The sequence below is a fragment of the Tachysurus fulvidraco genome, chromosome 21 (genome assembly GCF_022655615.1).
Source record: "Tachysurus fulvidraco isolate hzauxx_2018 chromosome 21, HZAU_PFXX_2.0, whole genome shotgun sequence".
Lineage (NCBI taxonomy): Eukaryota > Metazoa > Chordata > Actinopteri > Siluriformes > Bagridae > Tachysurus > Tachysurus fulvidraco.
In genome coordinates this window covers 11,129,013-11,149,249 of record NC_062538.1, presented here as the reverse complement: position 1 = coordinate 11,149,249, position 20,237 = coordinate 11,129,013, and the positions used below count along the sequence as shown (strand labels likewise).

Here is a 20,237-nt window from a genome sequence, read left to right as displayed (position 1 = left end):
GTTTCCATACCCTGCGGATTGCGGGCGGAGACGTGAGGAGGGAGTGGAAGCAAACACGCTGTAGTGCTTTTATTTTTAATCGGCTTGCTTCTGTTTGGATCCGTGTTAATGTCGCGGTACCGGAGAAGCCGCTGGCGCTGCCAGGAGAACCGTCCGGACTGAAACACGGTCCGGTTTTGTCACACACGTTTAATATTATTTTTGATGGCGCAGATAAAGAGGATGTGGGAAACACCGCCGAGGCTCTTAGGCGCGACTGAGCGCTTTTTGTCCCCAAACCTTACAGCTGTGTTTGTGAACATGTGGAGTGCTGGACAGAGAAGGACGGACAAAAGGGCCGCCACGCTGCAGGGGGACATTTGTAACGAGATTTGAAGTCGACGCAATGGCTGAGAATGAGACGAATCTGAGGACGGCCAGGATTTGGCGAGACGCAGCTTTACGCTCCAGGAAACTGAGGACCAACCTGCGCCAGCTCACTCTTAGCACCACCAACAACCAGAAAATCACCTTACCTGACGACATCAAGGAGATAGAAGTCCTCAACCTGGGCAATAATTCCCTTCAAGAGCTTCCCGAGGGTTTGGGCTCCACTCTCACCAAGCTTCGCATCCTGATCCTCCGCAGGAACAAGTTCACCTCTGTGCCATCTCCAATATTCCAGCTGTGTCACTTGGCTGAGCTGGATCTTAGTCACAACTGCTTGAGCCATTTATCGGAGGACATTGAGCATTTGAAGGGGCTGAAAAAGCTCTGCGTGAGCCACAACAAGATCCAGTACCTGCCCTCACAAATCGGGACATTGCAGGCGTTGGAGGAGTTTGATGTGAGCTTCAACGAGCTCCATGATTTCCCCAGGTCCTTCACGCAGCTCAAGAAGCTCAGGACACTCGACGTGGACCATAACAAACTCCAAAATTTCCCACCGGAGCTTCTTGCCCTCAGTGATTTGGAGGAACTTGATTGTTCAGGGAATAAACTAGAGGGCCTGCCAGGCAATATCACAATGCTGCAGTCACTCAAAATTGTGTGGCTCAGCAGCACCCATATCTCATTTTTACCTGAGACTTTCTGTGATCTGCAAAACCTGGAGAGCTTGATGCTCGATAATAATTCTCTTGCAGTGCTGCCATGGTCGTTTGGAAAGATGCAGACGCTCAAAATGCTCAATCTTTCATCCAACTCCTTTGAAGATTTTCCTCAGGTTATTCTTACAATTACTAGTTTGGAGGAGCTGTATTTGAGCAGAAATAAGTTGTCTTTCCTCCCAGATGAACTTGGCCAGCTGTCTAATCTCGCCAATTTGTGGTTGGACAATAATAGAATAACGTTTCTACCAGCCTCTATAGTGGAGCTGGAGAAACTGGAGGAGCTGGTTTTACAGGGTAATCAAATTGCCATCCTGCCAGACAATTTCGGAAAGCTCTCCAAAGTTAACATTTGGAAAGTTAAGGACAATCCCCTCATACAACCTCCGTATGAGGTGTGCATGAAGGGCATCCCGTACATAGCTGCCTATCAGAAGGAGCTTGCTCATGCCCAGACTGCTGTGAAACCAAGGCTCAAACTTGTTTTGATGGGGCAGACAAATGCAGGGAAAACTAAGCTCAGGCAGTGTATAGTAAGCAAACCGTTGGATGCTAAGACAATAACCGGCGGCAGAGGGATCGATGTGACGAACTGGGTAGCAGATGTCCATCGCAGTCTTACATTTATTGTGTACGATTTATCAGGGAAGCAGAATTACGAACTCATTAAACCATTTTTTCTCTCACCAGGCGCTCTGTACATAGTGGTAGTGAATTTGAAGTTGTACACATGTAAGACTTTCTACTCCAGCGTAGGCTATTTCCTTCACCTGCTTAGTGCCAAGGTTCCCCATGCAGTGGTGTGCGTTGTGGGAACACACATTGATCTCTGTACTGAAACAGAATTGGAGGAAAAGTGCTTGGATATCCACAGACAGATCTCTGTGCAGGAAAAAAGAGACACAGAGAGTCTGTGGACACTCGCTAAGCAGGTGGACGAAGCCTTGGAACAGGACTATGATGTCAGGGCATCAAGCCCTCATGTACTGTTTTATGGAGTCTCAGACAGAAACCTGAGACGTAAAAAAGCCCAGCTGCAGTACATGCTGAACAATCGACTACAGATCCTGTCCCCGGTCTTTTGTGTCAGTTGTGTGGAAATGCGAAATATCCAGCGATTAAAGGAGAAACTCATGTCAGTTGCAGATCATCGTGATATTTTTCCTAACCTTCACAGAGTACTGCCGAAGTCATGGCAGATGCTGGAGGAGCTCCATTTCAAGCCACAGGATCTGTGGCTGTCGTGGTGGGACTCAGCTCGCCTGGGCCTGCAAGCAGGATTGACGGAAGACCGTCTACAAAGTGCACTGTCCTACCTACATGAGAGTGGCAAACTGCTGTACTTCGAGGACAGTGTGACACTTAAAGAATTTGTCTTCCACAATCTGCCACGGTTCATTGCTGTCTTGAACGTCTTCTTTCAGAAAGACATTACTGCCATGCTAGAAAAATTAAACGCTGAAAGCGACTCAGAAGAGAATGTTGCTTCTTCACAAATCCAGCACCATGTGGAAAGCTTTCTGCTGCATGGCCTGCTGCCTTCCAACATCATCCGGCAGCTCCTCAAACCCCTTGTGCAGACGCAGCAGGACTTGCACCTTATCATGGAGCTGCTTGAAAAGATGGGAGTTTGCTACTGTGTCAACAAACCTCGCAGCAAACCACTCAACGGGGCACCTGTGGTGTACAAGTTCCCCAGTCTGGTCAGCAGTGAGGAGCCTAACACTGAACCCTGCCAGAATGGTGGCTCATCAGTTCCTGGTCAGTTCTTCTCAGTGGAGCAGCTGCAGATTGAGTATAACTTTCCTTTTCTCATCCCTCCTGGACTTTTTGCACGGTTCAGCGTGCAAATCAACAGCCATGTTGTGCAACGCACCGACGGAAAGGATTACATCTTTGCCTACCGGGGTAAAGTGCCTGTGATGGTGAAGTACCGGCATTCTCGAAACAGACTGCACCCGGATACCCTTGCAATTTCTAGTCATGCATCTTTACCAAATATCTGGACAGCTTGGCAAGCGATTACTCCACTGGTAGAGGAGCTGAATGTTCTTCTGCTGGAATGGCCTAGTCTCCATTATTCTGTACATATCCTGTGTTCCAAGTGCCTGAAGCGAGGGTCACCCAACCCACATTCTTTTCCAGGTGAGTGGACTTACTGATTGCTTGCTTTGCGATCACTCATTAATATGACTCCTTTGGATGGGCATTAGAAAAGTACACACTATTCGTATTAGAATTAAACTCTACAATACAGAATTTGGGAATGTTTGCTTAATTCGTTAGATTTGGTTACTGGATCAGAGGTGAAGGAGCGTAATCAGCTTCTGATTAATGAAGTAAGGCCTTGCATAAAGGGGTCACTAGTCCCACCTAGTAACAGAAATTAACCAGCTGTGTTCTGTGAAGACATAGAGATGTGGATTACCATAGTAACCAAATATGAGTTGCAGAAAAGAAGAACCTAGTAGGCTTTGGTTTTCTGCCACGTGCGTACATGAAACCGTAACATAACATTTAGATGTAAATGACAATTGGGTGTCACATGAATGCAGAGGAACTGTAAACTTCAAGTGACACTGCTGTCACATTTCTTTCCCTTACTTTTACCCTTCAGTTACCCCACCACTTTAAGCTGCTGTAGAGGATTAGTTCACGTCTGTGGTTATAGCTGTTCCAATAATATTACACTCTGCTGTATTATGAAGAATGCTCTATCTGGCACACCACTCAAACTTGTGGAACAAAACCATAATACCTTAAAAGGCTACAGGCTAAAGATCAGTTCTAAATGAACAGAGACTTAATGTGGTGTAATACACTAGAGACGTAGAGGGGAAAGCTTTTCGTTTTTGATCTAAAAACACAAGCAGAACATTTAGTGAAAATTCAAGTTGTGAGTTTACACGGTTTGTGAGTTAAGCCACTTTGTTGTGGTTTTGTGGCTGCTGAAAATGTTGTTTTTGTGCCTGTTCTTATGTTTCTCCTTTTTATCATCCACCACCACGTCGTGACGAATAAACCCACATAAACACTATGTTCCCTATTAAATATACACCAGAGTCTGAGAACACATTGGAAATCTGTTTTTTTTTTTCATTTCCAAGTCATTAAACTTTAGAATTTTGAAATATTTAAAAAATAAATCTCTTAAATCTTGAATATTGAATATGCTTTATTCTTCAGGTTTTCTAGATTACTTAAAACATAAGCAATGACCATGTACAAAAGGTCATGTGTTCAGACAACTCCATGTGGAGTCCATGTGAGTTTGAGTGAACACTAAAGTCATTAAAGCAACTGTTTGCTATCTTTTAAGGTTTAGTATTAATTGCCTTCTCATTTGCACACAGGTAGCTCCGCCCACATCAATCTTGAGAATAAACTGTTTCTGAGTGGTGTATGTTAAGTTGCTGATGATATGAAAATGAGGACTGAAGTTAGTTTACTTAAAGTTTTCACCCTTTTTGGCAATTCCCACCTACCTTCTAGATCTCTTACTTAAGTCTCTAATTCAGGGTGGGTAACGTCTAGACATATGTGAAGTCGCTAGACCTTTAATTATGCTCATGCTATGTCAAAGATTATCTAACAGAAGCTCTGTTGGACTACTGGCATCATCAGTATTTGAGAACTTCCTGTTGTGTCACTCTGGAGCTGCTCGGCTTGTTCTTTACCACATCATCCCTGAGGTTTACTGAATGCTGAGCTGGAGTTTGGTTGGTTTTGTCCCTGCTAATTCATTGATCTGTATTAGACATCCTGTTGTTTTAGACATCCACCTGCTAATGCTAAAAAATGTCTATAACATTTCCCATCATGCTCCTTCACGTACGGATGCAGTCTTACAGTAACTCTTAGCACTCGTTTTCAAAGTTATGGTAGCTGTTTTTCTCTAGCAGTTACCGAACGGCTATGAAAAGTGCTCTACTTCATAGGGGGGTGTCACTGGAGCACTGAAAACCCACACATTATCAAAAAGGCATTGACGACAACAACAACCCAGGCTACCTATAGTCCAAAGTGTGCATAAATATTTACACAAGGCTACTATGTAATGAAACTGATCTGTTTTATTGATTATATGCTGCTTGTTTGTCAAATAGGAGCTCTATGCACCATTTGTTGAATTTAACAGCACAACAGATTTTAGCCATGCATTTTTTTCCTCACAGCATAATAGGGAATGATGTTTTTGGCCCTCATGTGTGTTGATTCTGTCTCGGAGCTCCTCAGTTCTTGCAGACTAAACACAGAGGAAATGCAGATCCTCAGTTTTCTCGTCACATAATCCAGATGCTGGAACACAATCTTTTAGCTATTTGGAGACATGTTTCCTGTGTTATAAAATGCTTTGATTATTAAAATGTTAAACCGTTTTTGTTTTAAACAAGAATTACTGTGGAAATATTACAAAACAAACAAGGAAGCACAACAGCTGGAATGAGCACATTACAAGACATTTCAAATTATTTGTACTGCCACTTTAACAGGGATTAGACAGTCTTCTCTTGTCTTACAGCAGTATTATACATTTAAAACATGCAGATAGTCAAAAGCTTAATTTTCACAAGCAACATCAGATTGGGGATCGTGGCATGGCTGTTGAAACCAGAGGGGTTAGTTTGAGTCTCTAGAGTTCTGTGCTTTTGATATAGCTGGAAGTATTTTGATGGGTTGTGCCTCATTGTGAAAAGGTTCCTGTGGTTCTTGCCCTTTGTCTGAGGTTCGTTATGGATGGTGCTGATGTTTTCTGAGAGACATGCCTTCCTGTAATCCGGTTAGTGGATATAAAGGGATTAGTGCGCGTGTGAACGGGACATGCTGTCAAGTCAGTGCAGGATTTTGTTACGTAATCACAAATAAGCAACAATCCACTAGTCATTGCAAAGCAACTTTGGTCATTTTTCTGTCTAGCTGTAAAGTCCAATGGACTGACTGCCCCCCACCACTACCCTCTGTTAGTAAAAAAAACTAAGGACTCTTCATACCATGAGTACTTAGAGATGCCTGTTTGTATATATATATATATATATATATATATATATATATATATATATATATATATATATATATATAAAAAAATCTTGGTAAGACCGAGCCAGTGACCCAAGCTACATGTATGTCTGAATCCTAAAGACATAAATCAATAGGCATAAAATACACAGATGACCAACTACTTCCGCTGAGATTCTGCAGTATGGAGCCAGTGCACACTGCACTATCCCATAAGGCAATGGGACGGTGAGGATGATCTACCTGAATCAAAAATAGCAGAAGGCAGTGCTTTAGCTTTTTTTAAGTGGTATTAAAAGTGGTTGCTTGTGGTTAAACTGTAGCACTTGGTAGAGTAAAATGTTGAGGGTTGTTCTTTTTTTAAAAGAAAGCATAATTGAAACCAAAGTGACACATTCTCACACACACACACACACACACACACACACACACACACACACACACACACACACACACACCAAAACTGTGATGTATATGTGTTTTTATGTGTTTTTTATGTTTAAATCATTCACTTTATGACTTTTTCTTTTATTGTGAGCATTTATTTCTTTGGGGGAAAAAAACAACCGCAAAATCTAGTACATTACTTCCCCGAAGCCATGTGGAGGCAGGTAATTAAGTCAAAAGGTTCTACATGTTTTCAGAAATGTCCCTGGGCGTGACTGTTATTGTGATTAAGGGCGTGACAGACCCTGCAGCCACATGTCACAAGACTAAAAACCATGTCTTATTAATGCCGTACTGTATGATTTATATGCTGCTCTTCTGACTGATCTAGAGATTATGTGATTGAAGTGTAATGGTGTAGCTGCAAGAGATAATTCCTTTATTCGCACTACAGCTGTTCCTGAGATGGCTGTCAGTCTGATAGTGATATATATGATTATTGATCCGTCCCTACGAGAAAACTTGAATTCTTTTGATTGATCTGCTCACCATGGAAATCTGATCCAAAATCAATCAGTGTGTGGGAGAATAGATTAGGTTGGTGCAGTTCGTAGGGTTCCTGCAACAGCACCAACATCCTTGGGTTACTGCCTGAGTGGAGTCTCACATACTCTCCATGTGCACATATAGGTTTTGTCTGTGTTTTCAGGTTTCCACCTACTTCACAAAAGCTTCCAGTACATAGACTGGTGACACTAAATTGTCCCCAGGTGTGAGTATATATATGGATATTGCTTTGCAATGGACTGGAGTTCCTCCACCACCAAATCAATATAATATCAGTGCTTCCCTACAAAATAGACTGAAATTGATATAAAAAACAAACAAGCAAACAAAAACAGATCACTACATGTGCTCCATTTTTCTCAGTGTGATTTTTCTGTTTAACACTATAAAGATTTTGCTTCCCCCTAAAAGTGATGTTTAAAAATCCTCTTGCTACTTCTGGGAAATGAGTTTGTGAAAATGTCTGAAATGTCAGTGCTTTGAGACTGCAGCAGCATCCACAGACCAGTTCAACATTTCTTCTAGTTTCCTTGATCGTTATCCAGCTTCAGTGGAAACACATTGATTGCCACTTCAAACCACACAAACACCAAAGCCATAACAGTACTCGATCCTGCACAGAAGAAGCACTGGGATATTTTTGGGAAGAGGTTCTTAAGGTTTTTTTGGGAGGTGTGTGTGTGTGTGTGTGTTGGTGGTTGGATTCCTAGGTGTTCAGGTTGCCACGAAGGATAAAAAGTAAAGCCGTTTTCAAAATCCGGACTTCTATCATGTTTTTACATAAACACTGTGGTCACATAGACACTAGTTTTCTTCATACTCATGTATGTATGATAAAAATCTCTTGCCATAAATTACCACATTTTTCTCAGCACAGTTGATTTGCACAACAAAAAAGTTCACAGATGGCTAAAAAGAAAAAAATGGTTAAAAAAATTAATTGTTAAAGAACTAATAAGCACAGTGTGTGCTAAATCCTACAGTAACGCAGCTCAGCCACTGTACAGTGTCTGCTACCACAGACACACACCGCTGGATTATCGCTGTGTATTGTATCATGTTAGTTTAAACATAATATTGAATATGATTAATATAAAATAAACAGCTACTCAAAACGTGAGTTAGATTTGTGTTATTTATACAAATGAATGGTTAAAACTTGACTTACTTACTTTCCTTCTTTAACACCAGCTTTCAACTCCTTTATTTCCTCCAATATGTTCTAGCTATAATGTAAAGGTGATGCTGTAGGTGCTATTCACAGAACACATTCTCAGACACTTATACTCCAATATCTGGCAACCTCAGAGGCATGATTTTTAATATTCTAAATGGATGCATGTAACCTGTTTCTTAATATGAGGAACTTTAACAGTGTAAACTTGTAGCTTTGGATCTGATAGCCCCATACATCTAATTACAATTAATACATTCCTTTTTAAAAATCCACCATGAAACACTTAGCATCAGAGCTTCATAACTGTCATAACTTCACTACTTTTTGGCAATTAATCAGGTGGTTATCTTTAAGCTTCGGAACTTGAGGGCAGCTAAGTTTTTATGTTTCTCCTGATCAGTGCTGTGAAGTAGAGAAAGCCAGCATTGTTTCCTAAAATAAGGTCACGGCACTGAATGAGAGAAAGATCGTTACAGTACTGGAGACTAAAGCAGGAAACTCATTGGGTGTTTCCGTGATATTAGATCTCATGAGATGTCTGACTTTCCTGGCAAACTGTCAAGCTGGAATGAGAAGAGAAAGTGATACGAGCAACTGACTTCAGGCGGAATTATTTTCTTTACTGCTTCTGTGCAGTAAACATGTCCTAACTATGCATTAGGTGCTGAAGGCTTATTCAGGTGTGATACTCCTTTTCTTTATTTTGAGGATGTGTACAAAAACAAAACCTGACCTTTACCGCCATTATGTGTGTGTGCATGTGCACGGTACAAAATGTGTGTTATTGGGGGAGGGAAGGAATTCAGGATAATGTGGTGTCAGTTTAGTGTGTCATCACTGGTTGTGTTGAAGGTTAAGGATTATATTTTAAAATGGGTAGAATTTTAGAGATTAAGTAAAAACACACCTGCTCCAGTCATGTGTTAAAAGAAGGGTTTTTCAGCCCAGGTTATTGTCATTTTAATCCATGCTTTTTTTTTTACCTCAGGTAGAGGAATGCTTTACACTGTAGTGATTTAGAAGTCAGGGTTAACAGTGGCTTTTACTCGTGATTGCTCTGGAGCAAGATTGGCACAGCTTTTGTGGTGTTTAACAGTGCATTGTAATTGGCAGATTCTGTGGTAAAATGTTAGATGCTCAACTGGATATTGTATGGTGTTTATGCCTCATATGTGCTTTATACAGTCAGTAGAACAGTAGTTGCAGTTTCTGAGGCGAAAAATAAAAAAATTATTGTGACACATAACTTGTATACACAGTTGGAGCGAAAAGGATTTTTTTTTTATATATATATATATTTTTACAGAAAAAACTGTCCAGAACAAACTGGACTTAATATTTAAATGACTAAAAATGATCTGAAGCTGGGTGTTAGATGGGGTAACAAATGCCCTGTCAACGTAAAACAGCCAAAAAAGGTTTACATGTAGAGTGCTTTTAACCATTCACACTGTCTCAGCAGCTTTACAGTAGTGTAGAAAACAGATTAAAATTAAGTTACTATTTATCTCTTACATCTATCCCTAATGAACAAGCCTGAGGCGATGCTGACAAGGAAAAACTCCCTGAGATGATCTGAGGAAGAAACCTTAAGAGGAACCAGACTCATTTGGGTGATAATGGACAGTAAATATTGTAAATGTAAACAATATCCTTTCAACAACAGTTTCTAGTTGAGTGGAATTATGCATTTTTAACAATTTCCGAGTTCACCACAGACCCAACTCTAATTCCTTCTTGCCGAAAGTGTGATAGGAGAAAGACGACTGTAAATAACAGCTTGTCTCAGTGTTGACACCTCAAATATAAAAATAAGAAGGACTAGCCAAGGTTTAGGAATGTAAAGAGTCAGGAAATTGTGTGAAACGTCAAACATGGGAATGCAGGATTGTGTTCACCCTGGGTTTAGAATAACTGTCAGTTTCACATTTTATTCATATTTTTGTGACTTAAGATCTTTGTGTGACAGAAAACGTATGAATAAAACCCAAACAAAAAGACTTCATCCTTTACCACCTTGTGGTGTAGAAATGTGAGCATGTGATTTTTTTTCTCTTGTGTCTCAGGGCTTTTGTTGTGAAATCTTCTGACACATTCCTTATTGATTTTGACCTTATTTTGGAAAGATAGGAAATTTCATTGCAGTCACCAGCTGATTTGAAATCAGTATCATACATGTGTTGAAGTATTGTATCGTACTCACGAAGATTCTGCCCGACGTCTTGAACAATGTTCTGAATTTTCTAACTCTAAAAGTATCTGTACGTGTCTTTTTCATGAAAGGCAGTGATCTCCTTCTTTCATTCTTTCAACTACTGCTTTTTTTATAACATTTTTATGACATTAGGTATGGAATTGTAAACATGCAGCATTCATATTGATTTGGTTCAGTATGAAAAGAAAATGAATCATAAAAAAGTGATGATTTATAAAAGCTGGCACATCATATCATGCCATAAACAGGCATTACTCTTGGCCATGTGTTTTCTTGGTACTAATGTGATGTATGCAGGAGAGGATGAAATCCAGTAATGCTCAGTAAATCCTCAGGTCAATTATGTCATCACGTTAGGTAATGCATGCTGTGTTTCCTAATTTGTTCGAGCTGTGCTAGATCTGTAGGATTGCAGATCAAAGCTCGAAACAGTACAGTGCGTGTCCTCGGCTCAGTGCTGATTATCTTGGAGTCTTGAGCTTCTTCTACCTGAAATCGGTTAATCAGGGCTTTCCTGTCCCGACACTATGTGGTGTCCAGAGATTTTGACTCTTAGCTTATGGAAAAGTAGACTTTAGCTTTGTCTCCTCCTTTTCCTAGTGTTCTCTCAATTCTTGGCGACATGACAGGACTGATTTTGAGCTCTGATCATATGACCAATAGGACTAGAATTGTACAGTTTTTTAATGAGGAATAAAAAGCTTAAAATAATCAATACTGGGGTGGCACGATGAATATACCAATCTGAAGTTGATTATTTTCCTATCAGAGCACATCCTGAAGTGTTTTATTCCTAAAGGCTCAGTCAAACTACACTTCTCTTTTCACCGTCTTCAATTCATATTAATGCTGTCAGTCATGATTAATTGTGATTTTAAAATACTAGGATTAACTTGTATTATAAACATGTGCATGGTTTCTTACTGATATCCTATGGGTTCCAGTAAATGCAGTAAAAGTAGCTTCCATACTTTTGTAGCCTTTTCAGCATCATAAAGTTCATGGATTTTTGTGACAATAGTTCTGATAGGTCATCTGTAGCAAACGAATGATGTCTTGAAACCTCCGTTCCTCAACTATGTTGATGGGCAAGAAATCTGTGGCGATCCATTTGGCAGTAGCATTGGTTAGCTGTGTATTTTTGTTTTTGTTTTTGTCAAACTTGCCCTGTCTACACTTGGCTAGTCTCATTTGGTGAGCATGGCATATCCCTGTCTTAGAACTTTACCTTTGCAAACAACACCAAAAATATATGTGCAATATGTGCACACATCTTTGGTTTTAATCAAACTTCCATCTGGAAGCCTTGCTGTTTAGCAAACTGGGTGATGTCTCCTCAGTCATGGTATTATCCTCATATTGACATATCCTTATCACACACAAAAAAATTGAGCTCAAACCTAGTCATATGATTCATTTGTATTTAAAAAAGCATGCAATTGTTAGCATTTGGAAGTTAAAGCTCAAGTTTTGCATTTCTCTGTGTTTCAAAGTTAAACTTTGGTGACCTGTGAATTTGTATTGCGTGAAGCAGTGTGACCAACAGAACATCAACATGTCACGGTGTGATCATCAGAAAAGCCAAGAAAAAAAAATCCCAATGCCTTGGTATGTGTTGTCCTGTCAAGTTACCACCCATATTGGCAGCAGTCTCCAGTAGTTGTCTCAAAGAAATGTCCACGGTTGTCTTAACAGTTACATTGAAATAAATTCAAATGAACATGTCATACTTTTTTAATAATAAAAATAATGGCATAATAATAATTTTCTATTGTTGAAAGAGCAAAAATTGAACTCATCTGTCCTGAGATTTTCCTGGTGTTGAATAAATTATTTATAAAGAAAACATTTATTGTGTACTGACATATTGTCCAGTCAATATTGCACACTATGGACCGGTAGTAACCAGGTAACTTGAACAATAATGTTTGGGATTTATTTAAAGGCAGGGAATTACAGACAGTACTCACTTCATCTTCTTACAAGGTTTTTTTCTTTATTTATGCTGGCTTTAAGGGACATGTACAATCCTGAGGAAGTTAAATGGCCGTGCAGTCTCACTATCTCACTTCATCTTTCTCCTTGTAGAATTACCCTTCAGGTCACTGCACACATGAATGTATAGATGAAGTGCTCCATGTCAGAGCTAAGCGCACCTTCAGTGGGAATGAAAACCATGCAGTGTGTTACAAGGAGCGGTGCTCCACTTAATCAGAGCATTATTGATAAGTATACTTAGTCACACTAAGTGATTCTTAGGCTGATTGTCTGGAGCCGCTCAGGACGACCGTTCTCATTTTGAAATGCTGGGAGTCATGTGAGCAGACTGCTAATTCTGTCCCTCTGTCTCTATATCTGACTCTGTGCTGCTATATGCTTTAGTCCCTTCTTAGGAGTTTCCAAGTTTGTCCCAATCGCAACCTTTCACCTTCCGTTCAGCTCGAATGCCAGCCTTAAATCTGCCTAGCGTTTATATTCAGTCATTTAGCCGTCACTCTTAGCTCAAGGCTCAGCCATATAAAGCGCTACACTTATGCACAAGGATACTTAACCTGAAAAGCAAGATGTTTCCCGGGCTGTAAAAGTACTCGAGAGGTATCTCGAGTAGTGACAAGGAAAGCATAACGCGACCCCTTCAACAGCAGCCACCGAGACAGTTAAGGGCCCCAAAAATATCCCTAATACATCACATTGAAGAATGATTTTTTTCCCTGCAATTTTTAGATGTAAGCAGAACCTAGCCGAATTCTTTGTTAACGTATGTCATTCGAAAATCTCTATCATCTAATCTGACTTGACTAACACTTTATCACAGTCTGTTGTAAATACCAACCAAGGTTTTATTGTGAACACGTCCAGTGTGACACGTACTAGTAAAAGGCTGCTGTAAAACCGTCTTAAGGCAAATAATGAAATGAATGAGTATGTGTACACATACGGTATGTATACCCTGTGTACATGTACAGTATGTCTGAATAAAAGTCTGTTTTAATAAGTAATTTTTACTTTTAAAAGCCGGACTGTTTCCCTAAAGGGGTAGTTTTTATTTAGAACATAGCATGTGCTTGACCTATTTGGGAAGTATAAGAAAAGCCTCCTGGGTCCTAGGTGAAGCTTGAGAAGATGAAGAGAGTTTGCAAAATTTCAAGAAAAAGGAAATACTATTAGGACTATATTTACTAAGAATAAGCATATTTTTGAAATATTTTTCCCATTTCGAAGATATGTATGTAAGTCTATTCTTAATCTAAGACCAGTGGCATAAAATGTGAATGTATTATAAAATATAGAATAGTTATATTTTTAGAGACCTTATTCATGTTAATTCTCCTTAATTAAGGCACCAAATAATTTTAAGTTATTTGTTAGTGTTGATGTCTTCTTTATTATTCTCATATAGTGAAGACATTCCAGAAGAAGGGGTGTACAAACTTATGATTAATGGCATTGTAATAGTTTGGAATCCACCATGCCTTTAGAAGTTTTTTCTACAGTTAGATCACTAATTATAGTGCTTGTAGGGTTGTAAGTAGAGCTTTCAGCAGGACGTTTAGTGAATGCTGGCTTTAGGGTTACTGTGACAGGAGTGAAGACCCTGCTGTATGATCACAGAGTGTAATCAGGGACCGACTATGCATGGACTGATGCGACTTGACGTCCCTGATTGCACAGATGGCTAGTGAGCTGTGTGCACGGTCCTCCCTCATGCACCGAGACCCTGACTTTGCTTTTTACTCAGCACACAGGATTAGTGAGCTGGAAGGATAATGCTTGGTCATACTTTAATAATCAGGAGGCAGCTTAAGCGCCAGGCAGACTGCAATCAGAGGTCAGTGTCCTTAGCCGCAGATGTAGGAATGTGTTTGGTCTGTCGGCAGGATGGAGGACATCTTCCCACTGCAGGTGCGCCTGTCATAGAAAACAATGCTGGCACATAAATGCCTTCTGAAATACCGGAAACTCTCCAGACTCTGGATTAGATGACTCGCTTGAATATAATCATTGATACTAACCTGAAATTCTACGCAGATTTAATTTGCCAAGTTTTCCTTTGTATCTACTTCTGCATTTTTTTAGTCATTCTATAAAGCAATGTCGCTTTCAAAGAGCTATACTACACTTATACTGGTGTATAATGTCTGATAAGAGGCTGAATTTGAAATTAATAAATAATTATTTCATGACTCTGAGGTTGAGAACTTGGCCCTCGGTATAATCATCGGTCTTAAGATTGATGTCTTGCCTATTTATCTTGTCTGATCTGACAAAACACCACATCTCATAGCTGAAGTTTGAGCCATGGACTTGACTTTGTGTCTATACTCAAACACAATGTATTAATGATCATATATTCATTCCTTTCTCTTCTCTGGATTAATGAACTTAACCATCTCACTAGCTCAACATAGATTAGTACATTACATTAGCTAACAATTTGCTGTCCATGCCTGGTGAGCTTAGTTATTGTATGGAAAATAATACAATGACTTGATCAGAGCAGCGCTTGCTGTTGGCTCATCAGCTCCTGCAAATTTGTTCAGCTCGGTTACATCTCAGTTGTTCAGTTGAAATAGCTGCATATCTACAGGATGGCAGTCGGGCCACTTCCTTCCCTCAGCTGAATTGTTCTTTAGCTTGAAAACATTGGACTGTGTGTCCATTTCAGCGTGAAAAACCTGCAATCGTTTTATACAGCAATCCGTTGTAGCATTTTAAGCTAAGTCTTCTGATGGTTCAAAAAACCATGGATGGCCTTGGCAAGGTCATAATTTTATGAATTGTCTATGACCTGACACAAGGTCATTTGTTCCGGCTCTTCAAGTAGCTTAGTGTGTGAAAGACATCTGAAGAATAACTTTAGTTCAGTCGTAAGTGAAGCGCGTCTGTTCCATTTAGCACGAGCCGCCATCGAACACACAGAGCAAGAGTCACATAAAGTTAGGCGAGTGGTGCGAGCAGCCTCTCCTGTGAGACGCAATGACCGATAGGACGATGACAGACGAGAACTTTTGTTATTATCATTTCTTGATAATGATAACGCGTTTTTTACCGCGTGCACTACAATATTGCTATGACATCACGTGTGGGTATGCAGGTAGACGTTAGGCCGTTTTTTGTTTTATATTGTTTTGGTCCCCCATTTTTTTCCCCAGTACAACAGCATTATTACATTCTTATTACAGCATTATTCATTCTTCTGTCACTGACGTGTTTACCTCACTACATCCTCTCATGTAAAGAATAAAAGGTGTTAAACTCTTGTTTCGAGCTTGTTTAACTGCCGGGTCACTGTTTACTTTACCACCCAGACAGTTCTACAGAAATATATGATGTTTGTGCTTGTCCTCCTGCTACTGGCTGATAGCAGAGGTTTTGCTGATGGATGAAGAATGTTCTCTGAGAGTGGGATAAAAATCCAAACGCTTTACATTTGCAACCATAGAAACCATGTTTTGTTTTAGACTAGAAGGTGTATTCACTGAATCATTACACTCCCAATAGCTGGATGAAAAGGAAGAATGAATAAAATCACAAAGTTGAGGAGCCATTATGGTCCCGATGGTGTGCTGTTAATAAATACAGTCTATGGCCAAAAGTACGTGGACAACTTATTTCACCCACATAAGGGCTGTTTTGAAAATTATGGGCATTAATATAAAGGCGATCTCCACTCCACTCATCTTTGACTTTGGAGATGTGTTCATTCAGCCACAAGAGTGTCCGTGAGCTCAGACACTGATGTTGGGTGAGGAGACCTGGGGTGCAGTCAGTGTTCCAGATGAACTCCAAATCGGGATCATTTGACAAATTGCTGTGGGAACAATGATGCTTACAGTGTCAGTAAAAGTACCTGCTCTTCACCATCATGCCAAACTGTCATTGATTCATCTTGCTTAACAGTATGCCCATGCAACACTATGGAGTTGTGTGTATGAAGATTTGGTGGAAGAGCGACAGATCCTTTTATAACTAATGCCCTAGCAAGGTTACGTCGAGTTTAGAGCACAGATGTGTGCTAAATCTTTGCTAAGTTGAGAAACACATCCTGATCCTGTGGCTCAATTTTAGCTCAGGAGGATGTTTGTCTTGGATGCTTTCCTCGATCCATATCCTCTAACTCCTTAAAACAGGAGGTGACGCATTCCAGCAGTCTTTCAGTCCTGAGTTCAGCTGTACACAAGCAGCATGTAGCTGACTGTAAGTATAAAGCAGCTTAGGTTGAGCTTTGTGTCGTGTGAGAATAAATGTGAGTTATATTTTAACTTGCTGTCAGTATTCTGCATGACTTTTCTCTTGATTGCAAGCTGTCTGCTCAACGATTCAGCAGTAAAATGTTTGCACATATTGATTTATCATGACCACGATGACGCAAAAGCTTTTAAGTGTTTGGAATTCGGCTACACTGTTTTCCAGTGAACTCTTATTTTTAGTTCATATTATTGCAAGCATTATCTTGTGGACAGAAACAGGAAGAAGAAATGAAGAGCTGCTGGTGCAGAAGCTTTTAATGTACCATCAGCAGAAATGCCTTTCTCCTCCTTTTATTATGAGCGCATTAGCCGCAGAGAGCGACACTGAGGTGCACGTGGGGTTTTCTCAGGGAAACGCTCACAGTTCAAACCACAGCTCTCTGAAAAGTATATCAGCTGGAACATCACCACAGGGGTGATCGTTATTAAATGTCTGTGTTCAGACACAGTTATACAGGATGGATGATATCACTGCATTATTACCTATACTAGTGACCCAAGATACTCTAAGAAGACTTGATAACATGGAGATCAAAAATTATATCTGAAATGAAACGTTGAACAGAGATCAGGACTGGAAGTAATGAGGCTTTGTAAAAATCACCTCAGCTTTAGTTAACAGCAGTTAAAATGTGTGCATGTTTGTAATAAAATATGCAAAGTTTTATTGAAAAGGAACATGTAGTAAGCTTAATATAGATAAATAACAAATGGCTTAATATAGATAAGCAACCTACATTAATTAATTCAATTCATTCACACACACACACACACACACACACACACACACACACACACACACACACACACACACACACACACACATACAATAAAGAACATATACCCAAATCTCAGCATTTGAACTACAAACATAATGTCAAATAGTGATGGAAAACACATCATATAGAGCAAAGAAAAGAAAAGTTTTATTTTTACAGTTGTGGTTAGTCTGTCCAGGACAAACTGGATGGCACGGAAATAACCAAGTATTTAAGGAACTGACTGAAAAATTACAGGAAGTTGGAGATCACCGAACACCTGGTCAACTCCACCACAAACTTAATGATGACACAGTTCTTAGTGTCACGCCTAATGACCAGTCATTATTTAAAAATGGGTCACACACTGCATTTATCTAGTCTTTGTTGACTGCATGAATATGCAAATAACCCAGGATTTAAGGATGTAGTGTGAAATGTCAGATTATGAAGTGCCAGGATTAATTGTTAACCCAAGTAAAGTATAAGCAGTGTGAAATGTGACAGAAAATAATCCAGGATTGGGTTTATCTGGATCTTCAAGACTGTAAGGATCATTTAGATAAGTTAGAATCTGTTAACACACATTAGCATTCATTTCCACAAATGATTTTTAAAGCAATAATGTACAAGTTACAAAAATGTTACAAAAAGTATAAATTGTTAGAAACCTTTGCTACTCATTTTTAAGCTACTCATAGCACACTTGTACATTTATTTTTGTATACATCTGTGTCTACATTTCTATCATGTGTTTTTTGTACAGTGTCCTCCTTTAGTCATCTGTGTCTCTTTGTGTTGTCATTTTAGAGGATGAATAGACGCAGGATGGAGTTTCAGACTGTCTGGTTTAGGATATGAGTCGCATTAATCTTGTAGCGTTTTGGTCTGAAATCTGGAGATAACAGTAAACGTATGAGGGAATGGTGGAGCTGAACAAGTCAGTCTGTTGTCTCTGGAAGTCAGATTATATCACAGCCATACCTAGAAGGCTTTATGACCTAGATGCGGAGGCCTTGTGTGTTTCAGTGTTGAACATGTTTGGGCGAATGTGCCATGTGTCGTTGAAGCTGTGACAAGACCAGCGAAAGCAGTCAGAAGACAAGTCAAGGCTGCTACTTCTTCTCTCTCTGTCTCTCTGTGCCAGCACTCATTAACATGGACGAGAGGAAGAGCGAGCGGGGCCAGGCGACAAGCCAGACTCTGGCATCAAGCCACTGCTCTGTCACTCAGCATGTATTTGGCGAATTTAACTTCCTGTCTTCCTGTCTCTGCTTATAGTAGTCAGCCAGATGTGTCTAAATCTGCACTGCACACAACTCCACTATTTAAGAATGAAAAGGTATTATGAGTATTAACGTGCAGGACTAACTCTTCTTTAATGTGTTGTATGACATTAGCACAGCACTAAACCGACATGCTTCCATTCCAGGCGCAGAGAATTTGCTCAGTGTTTATGTCGAAAGCTGACGGAGAGTGTTATGCAGGAGATCAGTTTGTGACATCACAAATTCCCACCATGTCCACCAGGTCTGTTAAATTTGCAAATTTAAGAAAAAAGAAAGAAGTCACTCGAATAGTCATGTTCCATTCAGTCAACCTTTCAACGTGCTCAAAAATCTAGCTAGGTAAGAATTTAGTGCAGAAAAGTTACATAAATACACAACATTGTGTGAAGAATGCATTTATTTGTGAGTACATATGGCTATGATGAGAAGGAGATAACAGGATGATGTACAAAGCAAACGAATATCCGTTTCTTTAGATAAACAGTGTGTAACTTTGTCAACAAATTAACACTGTAGCTGTGAGAGCTTCCTCCTCCTCCTCCTCTCTCTCTCTCTCTCTGTCTCTCTCTCTGTCTCTCTATCTCTCTCTCCATCTCTCTCTCTGTCTCTCTCTCTCCCCCACTCTTCTTCCCTTGCTCTCTAGTGCACAGACAGTGACCGCTCGGCCAGACCTGTGTATTTTAGGGAGGAAACGCTGTGGAACAGGAAAAGAAACATTTTCCAGCAGACAGCAGCGAAACAGCAGGTTTCCTTTTAAGGCTTTTAAACTGCTCCTCTGAGAGCAAGCACGGGGGAAAAAAAGGGAGTGAGCCGGAGAACCTGGCAGAGGAACAGACAGGCCTGAAAGAACCGCAGCACAGGAATGTTCGCATGTGTTGTACCTGGAAACGTTATTGAGAAAGAGAGGATGAATGGCACATTCCTGTGCCGTGACTCCTGAAGTGTGTGCAGAGGGAGGCAGGATGAAGTGCTGCAGCACTGAGGTCACTCAAACGGGACGGCGAGTCACCGCATGACTCAGTCTGATGAGAAAATGGCTTAAACGAATCAAATTAAGTATACAGTTCAGAATATATATATATATATATATATAATTTATATTTACACTGAACTCTGACTGATGAACAAAACTGATATGAGACTCAGACTGTCCTTGTACTGTACCCACTACAGCTCTGTCTGACTGCTGTGTTACAAGTTAAAAGGTGTTATTTTTTACTTGCTTAAATACATTTAGTATTTGGAATGCTGTCTATGCACAGTACCAGTCACTTTTTGACATTGTTTACAGTTCATTTTTATTTTTACTTTACATAGAGCACACTAGTAATCTTGCAGTCTTTTGCCTGTGTTCGGTGTGCAGTTTGCTACTTTGAACTAAAGAGTTCCCTTATCGTTTTTGTGTATCTCTGTAGGACTGTATAACTGTACCTCAAGAAGTTCAGCATTTATATATGCGTTAAACTTGAAACCTTAATTGGAAGCTTTG

General features: G+C 40.0%; 1 protein-coding gene across 2 annotated transcripts in view; it reads left to right on the top strand.

Annotated features, from left to right (window-relative positions):
* mfhas1 (multifunctional ROCO family signaling regulator 1) overlaps positions 1 to 20,237 on the top strand; it is a 28,806-nt gene continuing 8,569 nt past the window's right edge. For both annotated transcript variants that reach the window (XM_027139887.2, XM_027139888.2), the window contains exon 1: positions 1 to 3,233. In XM_027139887.2, the coding sequence (XP_026995688.1) occupies positions 386 to 3,233 (2,848 nt within the window). In that variant the 5' untranslated portion in view covers positions 1 to 385. The remainder of the gene's footprint in view (positions 3,234 to 20,237) is intronic.